Genomic DNA, 17826 nt, shown 5'->3' with positions numbered 1-17826 from the left:
AAATATACTCACAGTAAAAACTGAATTTCTAATCCTCAATAAATTATGCAAGGAACAAATAGGGGGAAAGTGCTATTTTTAAACCCATCCCACAATAATTCTCTATTAAAATACACAAAAATACCAAGCATACATACCCTGAATTTTTCTCCTGCTGTACAATTTGCCACCAAATGTGTGACTTTTGAATTAAAGTCTTTTCGAATAACTCCACCCATATGATGAACCAATGTCACCAATCTGACCTCAAAAAAAAATTAAGTATACTATAATTAATTTGAACAAATTTTTAAACTATTTAAAATTCACCTAGCATTTACTACCTTCTACTTGATATGTCAAAAAAGGATTAAAAAATTAGTTTGCCTACTACACAGGCAAAATCATACAGACATAATATAGACCATGCAAAAATGAGAAGCTTTCAAATATATATTGTTATTTTTTCCTAAATCACCCAGATTATATCACACCAAGATTCTTCCCACAAAATTACAGAATTACTCATTAGCTCCAACATTCAAAATTTTGAGAAACAAAGAAAAAAAATTCTATGACTTCTGTAGGGCAGTAAGAATACTTACATAATGAAAAACTAAATGTATAAACAAAAACTTCATGTAAACATTGTAGCTGATATGATACTTAACAAGATAATTAAACAGATCAGGTCATTATGAAAATTTTTTGTTAGTTTACATGCCAGTCATTCTAGATAAAATATTCATTTCTTTGCAAGGCTATTTAAGAATTTGTATCATCACAAAATTTAAAGTCAAATTTAGTCACATATTTTCTCCGTCAATATTTTTAAAATCAAATCATGATACCAAAAAGAAGAAAAAAGCCAAGTTAATTTGGATGGGAAAAACATTTCTTTGAATAGAATTTGTTTTATAATACTTACTAGTTCCTCTTTCTTCCTGAATCCAGTAAAACATAACACTAGATTCATCATACTTGTGCAATACAGTGGGCGACAGGAAAATGGCAAAGGCTGAAGGATATAATAGTTTTAAATCTGTGAGCTTTCTTTTTAGTAGAAAGTAGAAGACATCTTTCTCAAGCTAGAGGTATTTCCCCTCCTGTCAATCAACTTTCTAGCCCAAAGATTTACTGGTATTTTTCATTTTGCCACAAAAAAAGGGTAAACATCCAGACTATAAGTTCCACAATAAAAAATTTTCCCATAATTCTCAAATCACATTTGATATATAGACATATATATGTATGCACGTATATATGTAATATCTGAATACACTTTACAATTAGCAAATTAAACAAAATATTTATAATTAAAATTGTTAACCAAAATGTACTCTGACATATATGAAATATATGTACGACTCATTCATACACTATTATAAGTGCTTCCAATACATGTTATAAAAACAGGTCAAAGGCACTGTATAATAAACAGTGTATAAATGTAGCACATACTTAAATCAAATGTGATTTCAATTTTTAAGTTAAAAATGGAGATATTTAGTAAATATTTTATTCAATGGTTATATACATATATACCAGAAAGGCATAGAATGATTAAAAAAGACTATACTTGAGTCCCACCATTATTCAAGAATTCAAGGTGACCAGGTGCTCATTACTAGCATCTATAACAATAGAAGCAAAATGACCAAAGCAATTTTCAGTGATAAGGCAAGTTTAAGAAAGGCAAAAGTGGCTAGGCGCTATGGAACACCCTATTCCAAAGTTTTGGGAGGCTGACATGAGGTCACAAATTTGAGGACAGCCTCAGCAACTTAGAGAGACCCTGTCTCAAAACAAAAACTAAAAGGACTGAGATGTAGCTTCATGGTAGAGCACCCCTGGGGTTAGTCCCCAGTACCACCAAAATAAAAGAAAGTCAAAAACAACAAAACCAATTAGGGACAAAATATACTATACCTCTTAAGCAAAAAGCTAAAATAATTTCCCTAATTTTAAATCATGCAGTAACTGATAAAAATTAAAATGTGACATCTGTTCTGTATGGAGGAAAATAAAAGTTTATGTACATGTATACATTTCTGTAACCCAACTTTAAGCAAATTATTTCTTCCTAGACATTGCAGGAAGTAAGATTATATGTTTATATATACACACAATTGACATTGTTTAACTCTCAAAGATCTTTGATGCTCACTACTAAAATGTATAATAAGAAAGAAATACATTAGATTGGTCACTATTAATATTGTATACTCTTAATAATTAACAGGAATTCTCTATATGAATTTCCAAAGAATTCATTAATAACATTCCACTATTGTCATGTATGTAAGAAATTTAAAAAAAAATAACTTTGAAAAGTCATAACAAACATATTGTTTCTTACCTCTCCTTTTTGTGCAGAGTTTAATACAACTGGTGGTCCAATAATTCTACAGTCAGCCTTGTATAAATCATTAAAGACAGAATTCTGGAAGTCCATGAGTACGAATACATTCTCGAATTCTGGGGAATCCAAACTTTCAAATTCTTCTAATGAGTCCATCTTTATATACGGTACTTTAATTTCCTGAGTTTTTCACATGATTATTAGAAATAAAAATTATTTATATACCTTTTTAATTAATTCATGATCCTATAAGACCTAAAAATCAATTCCCTATCAATATTTTTAACATCTTTATTTTTTAGATTTTTAGAAAACTCATTTAATATCATATAATAATCAACATTACACATAGTAAAAAAAACACATTTTACTTATGTACATTTGTGTGTGTGTGTGTGTGTATCCATCTGCATTAAGATCTTAATTTAGGGGCTGGGGATGCGGCTCAAGCGGTAGTGCGCTCGCCTGGCATGCATGCGGCCCAGGTTCGATCCTCAGCACCACATACAAACAAAGATGTTGTGTCCGCCAAGAACTAAAAAATAAATATTAAAAAATTCTCTCTCTCTCTTTTAAAAAAAAAAGATCTTAATTTATAGTAATTGATTTTTAAAATCCATTATTATAAAGGCATAAACTTCTAATTACTTAGCAGTCATCATAAATCATACAGAATGAACATTAAGTTCCATAAAATTAGATTGATGAGATTTGTTTTAAGTAGATGCACTTTTATTTTTTTGGTATTAGCGATTGAACTCAGGGGCACTGAGCCACTGAGCCATCCCCAGCCTTATTTTGTGTTTTATTTAGAGACAGGGTCTCACTGAGTTGCTTAGTGCCCCTCTCATTGGCTAAGACTGGCTTTGAACTCGTGATTCTCCTGCCTCAGCCTCCAGAGCTGCTGGGATTATAGGTGTGCACCACCTCGCCCGGCTTAAGTACATGCCATGTTGATAGTAGGACAAAAAGATCTTCTCCACTATTTCTTTTATCCTGATCAAGAAAATGATTCCATAATACAGTTCTTTCTGCACAAATTAACTATCTTCAGGAAAAAGAGAGAGAGAGAGAGAGAAATGTGAGATTTGTAGGCTTTTGCAGGATGGCAAAATAGGATATAAAAAGATAGTTACAAATTGTGACTTATTGTTTATACTATTTCTATAGAATAAGAATTAAAGTATAAAAGAACTTATATAATTCCTGTTAAAAAGAACAGAACCACTTAAAAGAAAATTGTAAACTGATCAACAAATTATTTGATCTTAATGTGGAAGGATGGAATCAAGGGTTCAATCATGTATCCATGATGTTTTCATATTGATGTCTTAGATCTTTATATGTTGAAGCCTTAACCAGAATAAATAATAAAGACCTTTTCCAAATGTGTCTGCTATTTGGAAATAAGAACTTCCAAGAGGAAATTAAGGTTAAATTAGGTCATTTGGGTGGGCTCTAATCCAATCTGGTATCCTTTTAGAAGATATTTGAACACACAAAATAAACACCACAGATGCACATATACCGAAAAAAAAAAAAAAGGCTATGTGAGATGCAGCAAAAAAGAGGCCATCTACAAGCCAAGAAAGGCTTCAAGGGATACTAAATCAGGTGACACCTTGATCTTGACCTTGAACTTCTAGCCTCCAGAAATGTGAGAAAATAATTTGTTTAAGCTACTCAGGATGTTGTATTTTGTTCTGGTAGCCCTAGCCCTAGCTGAATTAGAAATTTAGATGTTTCAAATGCAGAGGTAAATTTCTTGGTGATTATCAATTAATGTGATATATAACTTGGAAATACAAGAATTTAGGCTTTGTTTTTTTCTTTTTTGGAACTAGGGATTGATTTTAGGGGGACTTTACCACTGAGCTACATCCCCAGACCTTTTTCTTTTTTATTTTAAGACATAGTCTTCCTAACTTGCTGAGGACAGCCTTGAATTTGCATTCCTCCTACCTCAGCCTCTCAAGTAGATGGGATTACAGGTATGCACCATCACACCCAGCTAAAAATAAAATTAACGAGAAAAAGGTAGAGTTTAATTTTCAGATTTTTGTACATGTTATGTCACTTAAATTTAAATTGAAGCTGGACACCTGTAATTCCATGAGATTCAGGGGGCTGAGACAAGAGGATCACAAGTTCAAGGCCAGCCTCAGCAACTCTTTGAGATCACAACTTAGCAAGACGCTGTGTCAAAATAAAAAAGGACTGGGGATGTAGCTTAGTGGTTAAGTGACCCTGGGTTCAATTCCCAGTATCAGAAAAAATACCTATATATTTAAACTTAAGTTTTTATAAACCTAGCATTATTCAAAATAGATGCTAGTTTGGGGTTTCATACACACCCAAATTTTCAGAATAAGTATAAAATAGTTTCCATTTGTCTAGCTTCAGATATATAAAATACACCTTGTGCCTAAACTCCCATCACCATAAAGTGGAATAATTTTATCAAGGGAAGTGCAACATGCCACATGCAATGAGATGTTTGACCTACCATATTAATAACACTTTTTATTAATTTTTCATCCGACTTTCCAGGACAACTTTCTTTTATCTTTAAAACTGGGACTTCCATTATTTTAATAGTCTGTGGAAAAGAGACTTAAGTGTAAGATTAAGGAAGCTATAAACTACTTATACACTGATGGAAGAAAAATTGCTGTTTAGAAATTTACTATAAATCCAAGTTCCATACCTTTAATGCTTGTATAACTTCTTCTTGTTTTCCAGCTTCTTGAACCATTACCACTCTTGTTTCAATCTGAGGCATTTCTTCTGTTAAAATTTTAATCAGGTATTAACATTACAATCAGCAATTCCTAATCCTTCTTTGGCTATATCTGGTATGTGTTCTACTTTTGAGGAGACCATAAAATTCTCTAAAATTAAAATGACTTAATTACTAATTTAGTAGAGGAATATTTGGCCTTATGGTTTCTTTGGAAAAAGAAAAAATTACCAGGCCAGGGGCACATGTCTCATGTCTACAATCCCAACTATTCAAGAGGCTGAGACAGGAAATCAAAAGTTTGAGGCCAGAGCTATGTGCAGTGGTACACACCTGTAATCCCAGTAACTAAGAAGGCTGAGGCAGGAGGATCATAAGTTCAAGGCTAGCCTCAGTAATTTATCAAGGCTCTTCCTCAAAATTTAAAAAATAATTTTTTAAAAAAATTTATAGGCTCTGTGGTGAAATAAAAATAACCTTGGGTTCAATCCTCAGTACCAAAAAAGAAAAAAAAAGTTCAAGGCCTGAGCAACCTAGTGAGAGACTCTTTCTCAAAATTAAAAATGAAAAGGAATGGCCAGGTGCAGAGGTACACAACTATAATCCCAGCAACTCAGGAGCCTGAGACAAGAAGATCATAAATTCGAAGACCCTAACAACATAGTGAGACCTTGTCTCAAAAATTAAAATATAAAATAAAAGAACTGGGGATAAAGGTGAGTGGTAAAGCACCCCTGGGTTCAATCCCCAGTACCAAAATAAATAAAGAGGGCCGGAGATATGACACAGAAGAGCATTTGTCTCACATGTGTGAGGCCCTGGATTCAATCCCCAGTACCACAAAAAAAAAAAAAAAAAGTGAGAAAAAATGTACCATAGCAGGGGATACAAACATATACCCATTCTTCTTAACCAAAGAAAGCACTCACTATCTTTCATAGCCTTCTCCTTCAATAGTTCAAAAACAGAATCAATATAAAGATGCCTCCTCCTTTTTAAAGTTAGGAAGCATTAATCTAAACGATAAGCAGAAAATCTAGTGTAAAGGGATTCTGTCATATTCATGATTCAATACCTGGGCTCTAGCACAACAGTTGCTATTACAGCTATTTCATAAGAAAATTGCTAATGAGGTTAGCATTAAAATAGCTATTCAGTGTCTTAAAACAGATAATAGATTTACCTTCAACACATGAAGTAGATTCAATAAATAAGTTTTCCTTGGAACTTTCAGTAACCTTAGAATCAAAAATGGAAGAGTCTGCCAAGCTAGTCCTCTCAGTAGTAGATGTTAATATACTAAGGTCAGCCATTGTTTGTACTATCGACTGAAAAAAACAAAATTTAAATAAAAACATGAAACAAATACGATCACTAGGCAAAAACAAGCATCAGAGGTTCTACTTTCACACCTAGAATTTATAAAAAGTATTACTATCCACTTTTCTTAATACTTACAAAAAGTAACTCTACTTTCTGAGCTTGTTTCCTCTTCTATAAAATAAGATACTAATACCTGACTAAAAGGAATACAGTAAAATATTTAAAATGTATCAAAAGCACAGAACATTACCAGACATAAGAAACACACAAAAGGTAGTCATAAATATTATTGTATCTCCCTCAATACCTCTACCCTCAATCATTTCACTTTCTATGTTTATTTATAAAACCATCATAACACTCATCACCATCGATAATCCTTGCAGAAAATGTGGGATCCATCATTACTTTCCTCTACCTCATTTTCATTCCCCAAATTCCTGTCAATCCCACCTCAAGTATATCTCACCTCTCTTCTCTATGCACAATGATACAATAGTTACTTGGTATAATACAACAACTTCAAATAACTTTATCAATCTCTTCAGAAATCATTCCTCACATGGTCTTCAGGGGTATATCACTTTCTTGTTCAACAACTTCCATAAGCACTCCTCCCTATATGACCAAGTCCAAATTCACCATCAAGTTTTCCATTTAGTTCCCTTCTACCCATTCAGACTCATCACCGATAAATGAAATTTTTCAGCACTTTTCAAACCCAAATCACAATGTACTTCACAACTATTTATATTTAATAGTGCTTAACTCTCCACATAGAGTGGCTTCCAACTGTCAACCACCACTTGACTCACCCTTTATGTATCTCTCAGAACCTCTCAGGTATATTTAGACTGATTCCTTATCAGTATTTTCATATTACTTTTCAAACTTATTCAAATGCATAGGTTAGTGTTAATATAACTCTGGACTATGAGAAAAAAAAAAAAAAACTTTATTTTTCTTTTTTTCTTCTTCCTTCCAGGATAAAAGAGTTAAAAAGTTGTGCAAATGAGGAAAAAAGAAAACAGTTTGGCAGGTTTTCATCAGTTCAAAATAGAGGTTTTGTATAAGTTGATTTTCTTGAAGTAAATTTTTAAAATATTAAAAAAATAAAAAAGAGGAAGTTCCACCTTCATCTGGAGATACATGTCTGATCTCCGTTACTCTTCCCTACTTCTTTAAATTAATATACAAATACCTTGCTCCAGATTCTTAGCAAGGAAATGGTTTAAACTGTATGTTTTGGGAAAATGGTAAAGTTAGCAGTGGCATCAAGTCACACTAGGTAGTGGGAAATGTGCTTAGTAATAAAAGAGCCCTGGCACAGTTGTGAGATTGTATACTTCAATGTCAGGCAATTCAGCTTCCTGTCCCAGCTCTGCAGGTTAACAATCAGTTTCAATTTGGGTCAAGCAGAGTTGGTAATACAACTGCAATCCAGTTGTGATAAAAAGTGAATAAATGATTTCTTAAAATAAGTGACAAATAATTATTAATCCTCAGTGGTAGACCACTTGGTGAGCATGGACAGGGCCTTGGGTTTGATCCCCAGTACCACAATAAATAAATAAGCACAATAGAATCAGTGTTCCTATAACCTATATTTCTCACCTGTGAACAGCATCTGGAGGAGTTTCTGACCAAATATACTATAACCCATAGGCACTTGTAAACAAATACTCACATTAGGTTTCCTTTTACTCAAATTTCTTTTTTGTTTGTTTGTTGGGGGCTTTTTGTTGTTTGTTTGTTGGGTTTTTGTTTGTTTGGTTGGTTGGTTGGTTTTGGCAATCATCTTGCAGAGTGAAGGGCCAAAACACAATACTGGATATGATGGTGGTATTATTAATAAAACTGTGATTGACAACATTTAAAGCTTTATATGCAGCATTGTACTAAACTTAAACCTTTTGCTTGATCTTATTTAAAAATTGAGACGATCCGAAGAGACAGATATTATTATTATCCCCATTTTATGAATAAATAAAGTAAAACTGCGATTCAAAGCCCAAGCTGATTTTAGAGGCTGTGCTTTTAATCACTAAACCATATACATCTGTGGCTAGGAAGAGGGGATGTTGACCATACATTTTCATGTAGAAACTAAAAATTAAACTTCCTGCAAAGACGAAGCCAAGAATCCTAAATGAAACCACTAAGTTCTCTGAGATAAGCCCCCAAAAGCTGCAGCGGCCCGCCCCAGAGCTGCAGAGTTCGCGGCTAGCCAAAATCCCTTTCCCAATTCCCTCCCTTCACCACATTCTTCCGGAAGAGATGCAACTGGGTGAGTGGTGAAGATGCCCAGCAATCTCGGGAACCAGGCTGCACTCTGCTTCACCACCGGCTGTGGGTGGGGGTGGAGGAGTTCCCAGAATCGGGAAGCCTGAGCCAGGGTGCTCCGGAATTCGCGGTCACCGGGACAGGGATGCTGACCGCAGGCAAAGGAGTCCATGGCCCCGGGGGACGAGGATCACTCTCACCTCCCTCACCCACACCACAGAGTCCTCACCACTCAAACAAAAGTCCGGTGAGATCCACCTCTTCAAGCGCTGATTCCTCTCACCGACTCCGACATTCCCTGCCGGTGGCTGCCACCTCCAATTCAAAAATACGAGCCGTTCTCTCTAAGAGCCATGCCGATTGGCGCGTGATGTCAACCTCCTTCTCATAGGCTGGAGCCTCCAAAGGTGAGGTGATTGGCCGCTCTTCAATGCCCGCCTCCCTGCAGGAGACCATTGATTGGTTGTGCGTGAGTTTCAAATAAGCCCAACGGCTTGGGCGTCGGGACGTCAGGAATTTGTACAGAAGTGCCCGGATGTGACCAGGAGGTGGCGGTGGTGACTTCTTGTCGCCTCTGGGAGTAGCAGGTGTTTCTGTGACTACCGCTTGTTTACTCAGTAAACATTCCGTTTCCTGAGGAACAGCTAGGTAAATTTTCTCCACCATCTTCCCCAACATTTTTTAAAAAACAGAAAAAAGCGGCATCAAATCTTTTAAATTATCGGATTTTTTAAAAAACATAAACTTGCCTTGGAACAAATTAAAAACATGCACGAGGTTCTAGAATCCTTAGAAGTAAATTGCTCCCTCCCCCACCGTGAGAATATTAGTTCCTTTAAAGTCTAGCCAAGAGTTTTATCAAGTTTTTCCCTGTGATTTCTATTGCTGTTATGAAAACAGGTTTTTATATTTTCTAATTATAAGACACAATCTGCCAAGAAGAATACAAAGAAGGTGAGGTGGCGCAAGCCTGTAATCCCTGCTCCTCCAGCTTCTATGGCAGTAGGCTCTTAATTCCAGGCCAGCCTGGGCAATTTAAGGAGATGTATATATTTTCACTGATGATTTAAATAAAGAAAAACGGGGGAACTCATTACTAGAATCCTAAATCCCAATTTAAAAAAAAAAAAAAACTTGCACTTTGGAACAACAACAACAACAAAAATCTCAAACAGGTTGTAAGAATTTTAACTTTTTCCTAATTTTGTCAGGCAACCTTAAGAGTGTCTGAAAAGTTTGTAATACACTGCACAAAAGGAGTGAAGCAGTCTAAGCAGTCTGTAATTGTTGATTTTCCTGCTTATCAATATTTATAGTCTGCCCTTCAATATAATGCTGTAATAACCATTAGAGCAGAAGAAAAGAAAAACAGTAATTGAAATTTCCCTTTGGAATGTAACTGCATACTTTAAACTTGGGTGTGCCCAGCATTCCAAAAATTGTCCTCACTAGAAATATATTAAGCTACTGTGGAATCAGCCTACTTCCTTTGTACATTGCTCCCTGTTAAGCAGGCTTTCCACCCAAACTAATAATTGACCAAGGGTGGTTTTACTCCACGAATTTTATGCTAGCTAACAAAAGCTGTACTTCATTCCTCTCAAGGAATATGTGGCAGTTTGACTAGCAAATAGGCAATACAATCTTCTCTCTCTCAGGTCTTTGTTGACTCAGTAGATATTTATTAATTGCAAGACATTCTTTATGCTTGCTGAGGGTACAGAGATGAATGAGGCATAAATACCTACTTCTCAGGACCCAACAATCTGGTGAGGGATATTAACAGGTAAAAATGACTACAATGCAAGGGAAAGAAAAAAGAAAACCTAATACTGATAGTTTACTAAGCATTTTACCTTATTTAATCCTTAAAACAACCCCCTGATTAGTCATCATTAACCCATATTGGCACAATCAGGTACCTCCATGAAAAACATCTAACTGAAGGAAATGTTTGAGTAATTTCAACAAGATCACCTAGTAAATTTTATAACCTGCCTTAGATCAATGTAAACAAAGCCTGCATAGATCTGTATTCTGGTTCCCCAACAAATGGGGAGGCTGAGACAGGAAGATTGAAAGTGCAAAGCCACTCTTAGCAACTTAGCAAAACCTTCAGGAGTTTAGCAAGACTGTCTCAAAATAAAAAATAAAAAGGGCTGGGAATGTAGCTCAGTGTATTGGCCTTTGGTTCCCCAGTACCAAAAAAAAACTGTCTTCGGGCTCAATGAAAGCAATGAACAGGAAGGTAATTTAGATAATTGTGTGTTTAAAATGATTGTTTGCCACCTAATTGCACTTGATAATGAAGTAAAACAGTCCCTAATTTTTTCAGTTTTAAAAGGCTACCGCTACAAAGATAAAAGTGACACATTGCGCGCATGCTCTCGCTCGCTCTCTCTTTTTTTTTTCTCCCCTTGTTAGTACTGAAGATTTAATCCAGGGCACTTGACCACTGAGCTACAAAACCAACCCTTTTTTAGCTTATTTTGAGACAGCTCCTCTCTTAGTTGACCAGACTGATCTCAAACTTGAGATCCTCTGACGTCAGCCTCCTTTACCAGGATACATTGCTCTTAATGTGTGGCTCAATGGTAAAGGTCCCCAGTATTCAGTCCCCAGTATCCAATGAACAAAACCAAAAACCTTGAAGCAAGAAAGGTATGTAGTCTCTGTAACTTTTTAATAATAGTAATCTAACAACAGATTTTCACTTGAAATGGAACAATGGAAGAGAAGAAAGACTAGTCAAAATGATGTTAAATTGAAATAGAAATGAAGTGGCAGTTTGGAAGCACAAATTCATAATGTGCAACACAAAGAAAACGTCCTACCTGAAGGAGCTCATCGACAGGAAGGCCGAGCAGAGCCAGGACGATTCCAGCTCTGAGGACTCGGACACGGGAGACAGACGGCCAGGCATCTGGAGGTAGCCACTCTGGGGACTGGACCTTCACAATCCGAGAGAAGGATCCCAAGAATCTTGAGAACGGAGCTCTTCAGCCGTCGGATTGGAGAGAAACAAGATGAAAGACATCCCAAAGAGGCATTTCTCTCGGTGTTTATTGACAATTATTTCTCCTCTGTTTGCGGAGCTGAAGGAGAAGAGCCAAGCATGTGGAGGGAACCTGGGGTCCATAGAGGAGCTGCGAGGGGCCATCTACCTGGCAGAAGAGGCCTGCCCCGGGATCTCCGACACCATGGTGGCCCAGCTGGTGCAGCGGCTGCAGAGATATTCTCTTAGTGGTGGAGGAACTTCGTCCCACTGAAACCCTTTGGCCTCTGGGGTTTTGTTTTCCCTCCTTTCTTCTGCAGCCTCCTTTGGAAAGTTGAGGAGAACCTTTGCCGGCTCTGCTGGAGGCGCCACGGAGGGCCACCCCCAAGGCCACGCTGTCCAGGGACACACTCAGCCCTCGCTGTGCCACAGCCTGATGAAGTCTTCACAAGGGGTGGGGAGGGCCAGTTCCTTCAAGCAATTATTTTATTTTATTTTTAAATATTTATTTTTTAGTTTTTTGCGGACACAACATCTTTGTTTGTATGTGGTGCAGAGGATCAAACCGGGCCGCATGCATGCCAGGCGAGCGTGCTACCGCTTGAGCCGCATCCCCAGCCCAATTATTTTATTTTTTTATTGTTTTTAATTTTAACCATAGTGCACATACTGAAGGAAAATGTCTTTGAAAACAAAACCCCTGAAGTGTATATTTGGGATTGTGATAAGGCAACTAAAGACATGAAACCTCAGGTATCCTGCTTTAAGTCGATAACTCCCCCAGGGGGATGGAGAATCGCTGGTGGATCTGTGTACAGACTGTATATAGCATCATTTTTACAGAAATCCCTCTGGTGTGCATAAGGAATCACTGTGTACAAATTGGCCAAGGACTTCTGTAGATAATCTCCGTGGAGTAAATATTTGACAGGCCATAACTTGAGTCTGTTGCCTTGCCTTTATTACATTTTGAATCATGTGACCAGTGATTTAGGTTTTATTTTGTATTTGCAGGGTTTGCCATTAATAATAATTAATGCCCCTCGATGGAACACTCCCATTCGTACCTCGACAGATGCAAATGTTCCTCTTGTTTATCCTTCACCCCTTTTGGTACACTTAGAAGTTGATTTCCTTTTTCATCGATGGTACTATTTCTTAGTGTTTTAAATTGGAACATATCTTGCCTCATGAAGCTTTAAATTATTATTCTGAGTGTCCCAGAGGAAGCGCTCTTGTCTAACCTCTGTTTAGAGTCATGCACCAGGCATACTGTCCTGCCCACAGGATTTTCTGTTGCACCTCATAACGGAATCTGCATATCATCATCTGTCCCACCTGGAAGTGTCTGGATGCTTACACTAATAAATTTTATAACACACACAAAAAAAAAAAGAAAAAGAAATGAAGTGGCAGTTTGAACAAAGATGGGAAAGATGATTTGGAAAGAAAGAATACAAAAAATTAGTAGGACTTTGCAGCTAATTAAATATAGAGGATGAGAAGGAATGTAAAATGTAATGTAAAATCATTTCATCTTTCTGAATGAGTGGAAAACTAGCAATATTGTTAAAGAAATAGAATAATTGCTTATATCCAGAAGACTTTAATTCCCTGTCCTCCTTCCCTTCCCAATGATTATTTTCATCCTCAGTTACTTCAATATCCTTACTGATGAACCAACCAACCAACCAGATTAAGTTCCTTGAATTCTTGGAATCCCAAACCCTAAACATCCATTTTTTAAAATATTTATTAGCTGTAGATGAACACAATATCTTTATTCTTATTTATTTTTATGTGGTGCTGAGGATTGAACCCAGTGCCTCATACATGTGAAGCAAATGCTTTACTACTGAGCTACAACCCTAGCTCTCCTCAACATGCATTTTTGTGGTCATGTCTTATGTACTTTGCACTCAAAAAATCTTTAGCTCTGAAATTTTAGCTTCAAACATGCCACTCCAATCAGAACATTCTTCCCCACTTCTTATTTTTCTGTTTGTGTTGGGTATTAGGGATGCTCAAAGGCACTTTACTACTGAACTATATATCTCCAGCCCATTTCATTTGCTATTTTGAGATAGTGTCTTGTTAAGTCTGGCCTCAAACTTGCAATCCTCCTGCTTTAGCCTCCTGAGTCACTGAAATTTCAGGTGTGCCACCACACCCAGTGGGTTTTTATCCTACCTCTTAATCCCTTTTACCCCAAACCAAGAATTTTAGCCTTCAATTCTGCCAAATGATTGCATCCTTCCCTCTCTTTGTAACCCTTGATCACTTGCTTCAACTGAAAGATCACCAGTTTAAATGGTTTATTTTTCTTCCTGCCTCACTGATTTTTCCTCTTCAGTTTCTTTGGCTTAAATATTATTGTTTCCCAAATTATTGTTCTTATGCAACACTCCCTAGGTGAACTCAATCATTCCAAGGAATTTAAATTTAAATTATATGCTAATGATTCTAGATCTCTCTACCTTGCCTAATGCTATTGAAACATAAAGCCAGGATTTTAATAAAGGTCACTCCTGTGACTTACCCAATCATATCGAATTCCACCTGTACTTTTTTTTTTTTTAATTGTTGTTGTTCTTGTAATACTGGGGGTTGAACCTAGGGATACTTTACCACTAAGCTATATCTCTTTCATCCATATCTCTCTCTCTCTCTCTCTCTCTCTTTTGAGACAGAATCTTACTGAGTTAGTGAGACTGGCCTGAAAATTTGTGTTCCTCCTTCCTCAGTCTCCCTCCCTGGTTCCTGGGATTATGGGCATACACTGTGGCTCCTGACTAAACTCTACCTGTTCTGAAGGGAATTCCTCATTTTCTCCTAACTCTCCACTCTTATCTCTTGTAAAGACAAGAGCTCTTTTAATTGGTTGAATCCCTTTCATGCAGATTCTGCAGTTGGATCTCTCAAAGTCATCTTCTATTCATCCTGTTCCTTTCCTTCTTTCTGTCTTTCTACACCACCACCCACCCCAACATCATTCACCTAATTTTACCTCAAAATGTTTCTAGAATCTGAATATTCCCTTGTCAGAACACTGCCTGTGTTTAGGTCTTCATTATCTCTCATTCCAACTCCAACAACAACCTTGTGGATCTGCAACCAATCTTTCTCTCTCTCTCTCTCTCTCTCTCTCTCTCTCTCTCTCTCTCTCTCTCTCTCTCTCTCCTTCCCCACCCTTTCTCTCTCCCCCTCCCTCCCTTTGTCTCTTCCCCTCCCTCCCTTTCTCTCTCTCTCTTCCCCCGCCCCCAGTCATTATTCTTTCGGAAAGATAAAAGAACCATCTTTTTTTTTTTTAAGATAGAGAGAATTTTTTTTTTAAATATTTATTTTTTAGTTTTCGGCGGACACAACATCTTTGTATGTGGTGCTGAGGATACCCCTTGAGCCACATCCCCAGCCCAAGAACCATCTTTTAAAAAATAAACGTGACTATGTCTCTTCCTACTTAAAAACAACATTTTTAAAAAAATGTGTTTTTTCATTGCTCATAGAATAAAGTCCAAATTCCTAAAGAGAATACAGATCCTTCTCAAATTTTCTGTTACCCTCTTTGCTACCATATATACACCATGTGTTCAGTTATACTGGAATTCTCATCAGTCCCCAAAACATGTCAAGCTTTTATAAATATCTACATTTACATATTCTTTCCCACTTGCCCTGTCTCTGTTTTTCTACATGAAAATTCCTATTGATCATTGAAGACCCCACTGGAACCTCAAGAAACCTTCTTTGACTATCCCATAGAGGGTTATATGCCCCTTCATCAGTGTGTGAACACAATACTATTTAGACCTCAGTATGGCTGTTGTCACTTTTTTATTGTAAGTATTAGTTAACATGACTGTCTCCTCTATTGAAATACGAGGTATTCAAGGACAGAGAACAAGACCATATTCCTTTCATCTTTGTACCCTAGCATTTGTGCACTGGATTAATATGTATGGGAAAATGGAAAATATTTCACTATTTGGATTTATGTATATATCTTATTTGCTGTGACAGAGGCTAGGTGCCTGAGTATAAATCATTTTTTAAATTAGTGAATTAGCAGTCACAAATACTCCTCCACTTGTTACTGTTGCTTTATCAATTGTTCTGTCTTAAATCCAAAAAGTTACATATCACCTGCTTACTCTTATTTATGACACCCATACCAGATGTTTAGAGGTGGCCAGGGGGATCTAAGAATTTTATAATATCTAAATAGATTAATAAATTCATATCAGGTTTGGGATGGAGCTCAGAGGTAGAGCACTGAGTTTAAACCTCAAGATTGAAAACAGACAAATAAGCTCATGTTGTCTTAGTTTTCTGGGACTTTTCATCTTAATGCTTTATTTCTGCTTACTAAATTGATTCTAAAGCTTATCATTTTGTGTCTAAATTGGAATAAATTATCTACATATTAAAGTGTACTTTTTAACCTTATTCTTAGTCAATATTTAATAATTATTTCCCTATGATCAGGGGTAATATTCAAGGAATGAAACTTAAAATAATGTAAGCCAATGTTTCTGTCTTAAACCCAAAACATAATTGCAGAGCCATGACTCCTTCCAAGTCACTTCTGCAAAATGACTTTCATGAATTGCCTGGTAGTTGCTAACATAGTTTATTTCTCTCATGGTGTATGAACTAAAGAGTTTCCTACCTCTTACCTCTCTCCCTTGTCTCTTTCCCTTGTATTAATTCATCTACTTGCAGATTTAATCTGCAGCTACCAGATTAAGATATGTTGGTTCATATGCTGTCATTCTTAGTAGCCTTTTCCTCCTTGGGCCACCATTGCTTTGCAGAGTTCCCATACTGTAGGGTTCCAGAACTCAACAATAGACAAAGTCTTCCCTTGTCTGCTTGAGAAGCCCTCTAGCTTTGGGAAATGGAAACCAATTCCATGGTTCTGGTCCTGGCTTTTCCATTTCCTAGCCAAGGACCTCAAGCAAGTTATTTAATTTCTGTGCCTCAGTTTGTCTTTCTGTAAAAGGGTAGGTAGGGTTTAATTTATGGCATTGTTTTGAGGACTTAAAAAGTTACCATATGTAATTAAAACCTGTTTGGGCACTTATTAAACATTCTACAAATTGTATCTGCTAATATTACTACCACTGCTTCTACTACTGTGGCTGCACCTGTTATTACTTTTGCTATCCCAGCTAAAGCCTTGTAATAATTGACTGATGTGAGTGCACTGCCTTCTCACCCATGACCCCAGGAGCAGTGGCACCTGTGCAGCTGCCATTTCCTTTGCTCCTCCTTACCGCAACTACAAACTCTCACTGCTACACCAAGGCTGTGTGTGTTCTTCTCCCAGAGGAAGGACAGTCCATTCCTTGGTCTACACCAAATTTAATCTCCCTTTTCTAAGAGAAACCTTACTATGCCTGAATTGTCTCCTCTTGTCTGGAGAATGTGGACTGGTTGCCACCCTTGACAAGGCTCCTTCCCATAGCAAATCCCAGCCAAGATTCCTTAGGCTAAATGTTAGTCCCTCCCTCCAAGGTCCCTTCACTGGAAATATAGTTATTGAATTAATGTCAATAGAACAAAAACTGTAACAGTTCCATATATATGAGTTTAATCACAATAACAAGTACCTTGAAAGAATGAAGCATTACAAAATTCTTTTGTGTTATCCTAAGATGTGTAACTTATGTTTAACTCCTAAGATGCTAAATGAAGATAAAATACTAAAGCAATTGAAATGAATAGAAGTACTTAGAATATTAAAGTATATAATATATTTTCCCTAAGCAACGTAACTTGATGCTCTGACTATATCCCTTGTGGCTTTGAAACTTACACATTTTTTTCTTTTTCCCAATCTTCTTTTCCCTAAATTTCTCCTTCCTGATCTCCTCCCGATCTTTTTTCTGATCTCTCCTCTCTAATCTTATTTTCTCTGAATCACCTCAATAAAAGCCCCCTGTTCCTGATGATGGACAGAATCACAGCCTTTGGGACAGCAGTGCCTTGTGTTTCTCCTTTGCTAGTAAAGCAATAAATTTTCTTTTTCCTTTTTCTCAAAACCATGTCCTCCTTATTAAATTGACATCGAGGACAAGGACTGAGCTTTCAGCGATAGCAATAAAATAATTTTCCATGTGGAAGATAGAACTACAGAGATTC

At 36.7% G+C, this 17826-nt stretch overlaps 1 protein-coding gene across 18 annotated transcripts in view; it reads right to left on the bottom strand.

The window, feature by feature from the left end:
• Positions 1 to 6394, bottom strand: part of Ect2 (epithelial cell transforming 2) — a 91322-nt gene extending 84928 nt beyond the window's left edge. For 6 of the 18 annotated variants that reach the window (XM_077794099.1, XM_077794105.1, XM_077794130.1 and 3 more), the window contains exons 1-5: positions 6265 to 6394; positions 5049 to 5128; positions 2339 to 2521; positions 908 to 997; positions 138 to 245 (exon numbers count right to left, since the gene is read on the bottom strand). In XM_077794099.1, coding sequence (XP_077650225.1) covers positions 138 to 245; positions 908 to 997; positions 2339 to 2521; positions 5049 to 5128; positions 6265 to 6394 — 591 coding nt within the window. Of the gene's footprint in view, positions 1 to 137; positions 246 to 907; positions 998 to 2338; positions 2522 to 4847; positions 4941 to 5048; positions 5129 to 6264 lie in introns of all 18 variants that reach the window. The other 12 variants (XM_077794087.1, XM_077794088.1, XM_077794095.1 and 9 more) reach the window with 7 other exon arrangements.
• Positions 6395 to 17826: the final 11432 nt, after the last annotated feature.

This window comes from Urocitellus parryii, chromosome 2 (assembly GCF_045843805.1).
Source record: "Urocitellus parryii isolate mUroPar1 chromosome 2, mUroPar1.hap1, whole genome shotgun sequence".
Classification (NCBI taxonomy): domain Eukaryota; kingdom Metazoa; phylum Chordata; class Mammalia; order Rodentia; family Sciuridae; genus Urocitellus; species Urocitellus parryii.
Note: the sequence above shows the minus strand (reverse complement) of the source record. Positions and strands in the feature narration are given on the sequence as shown.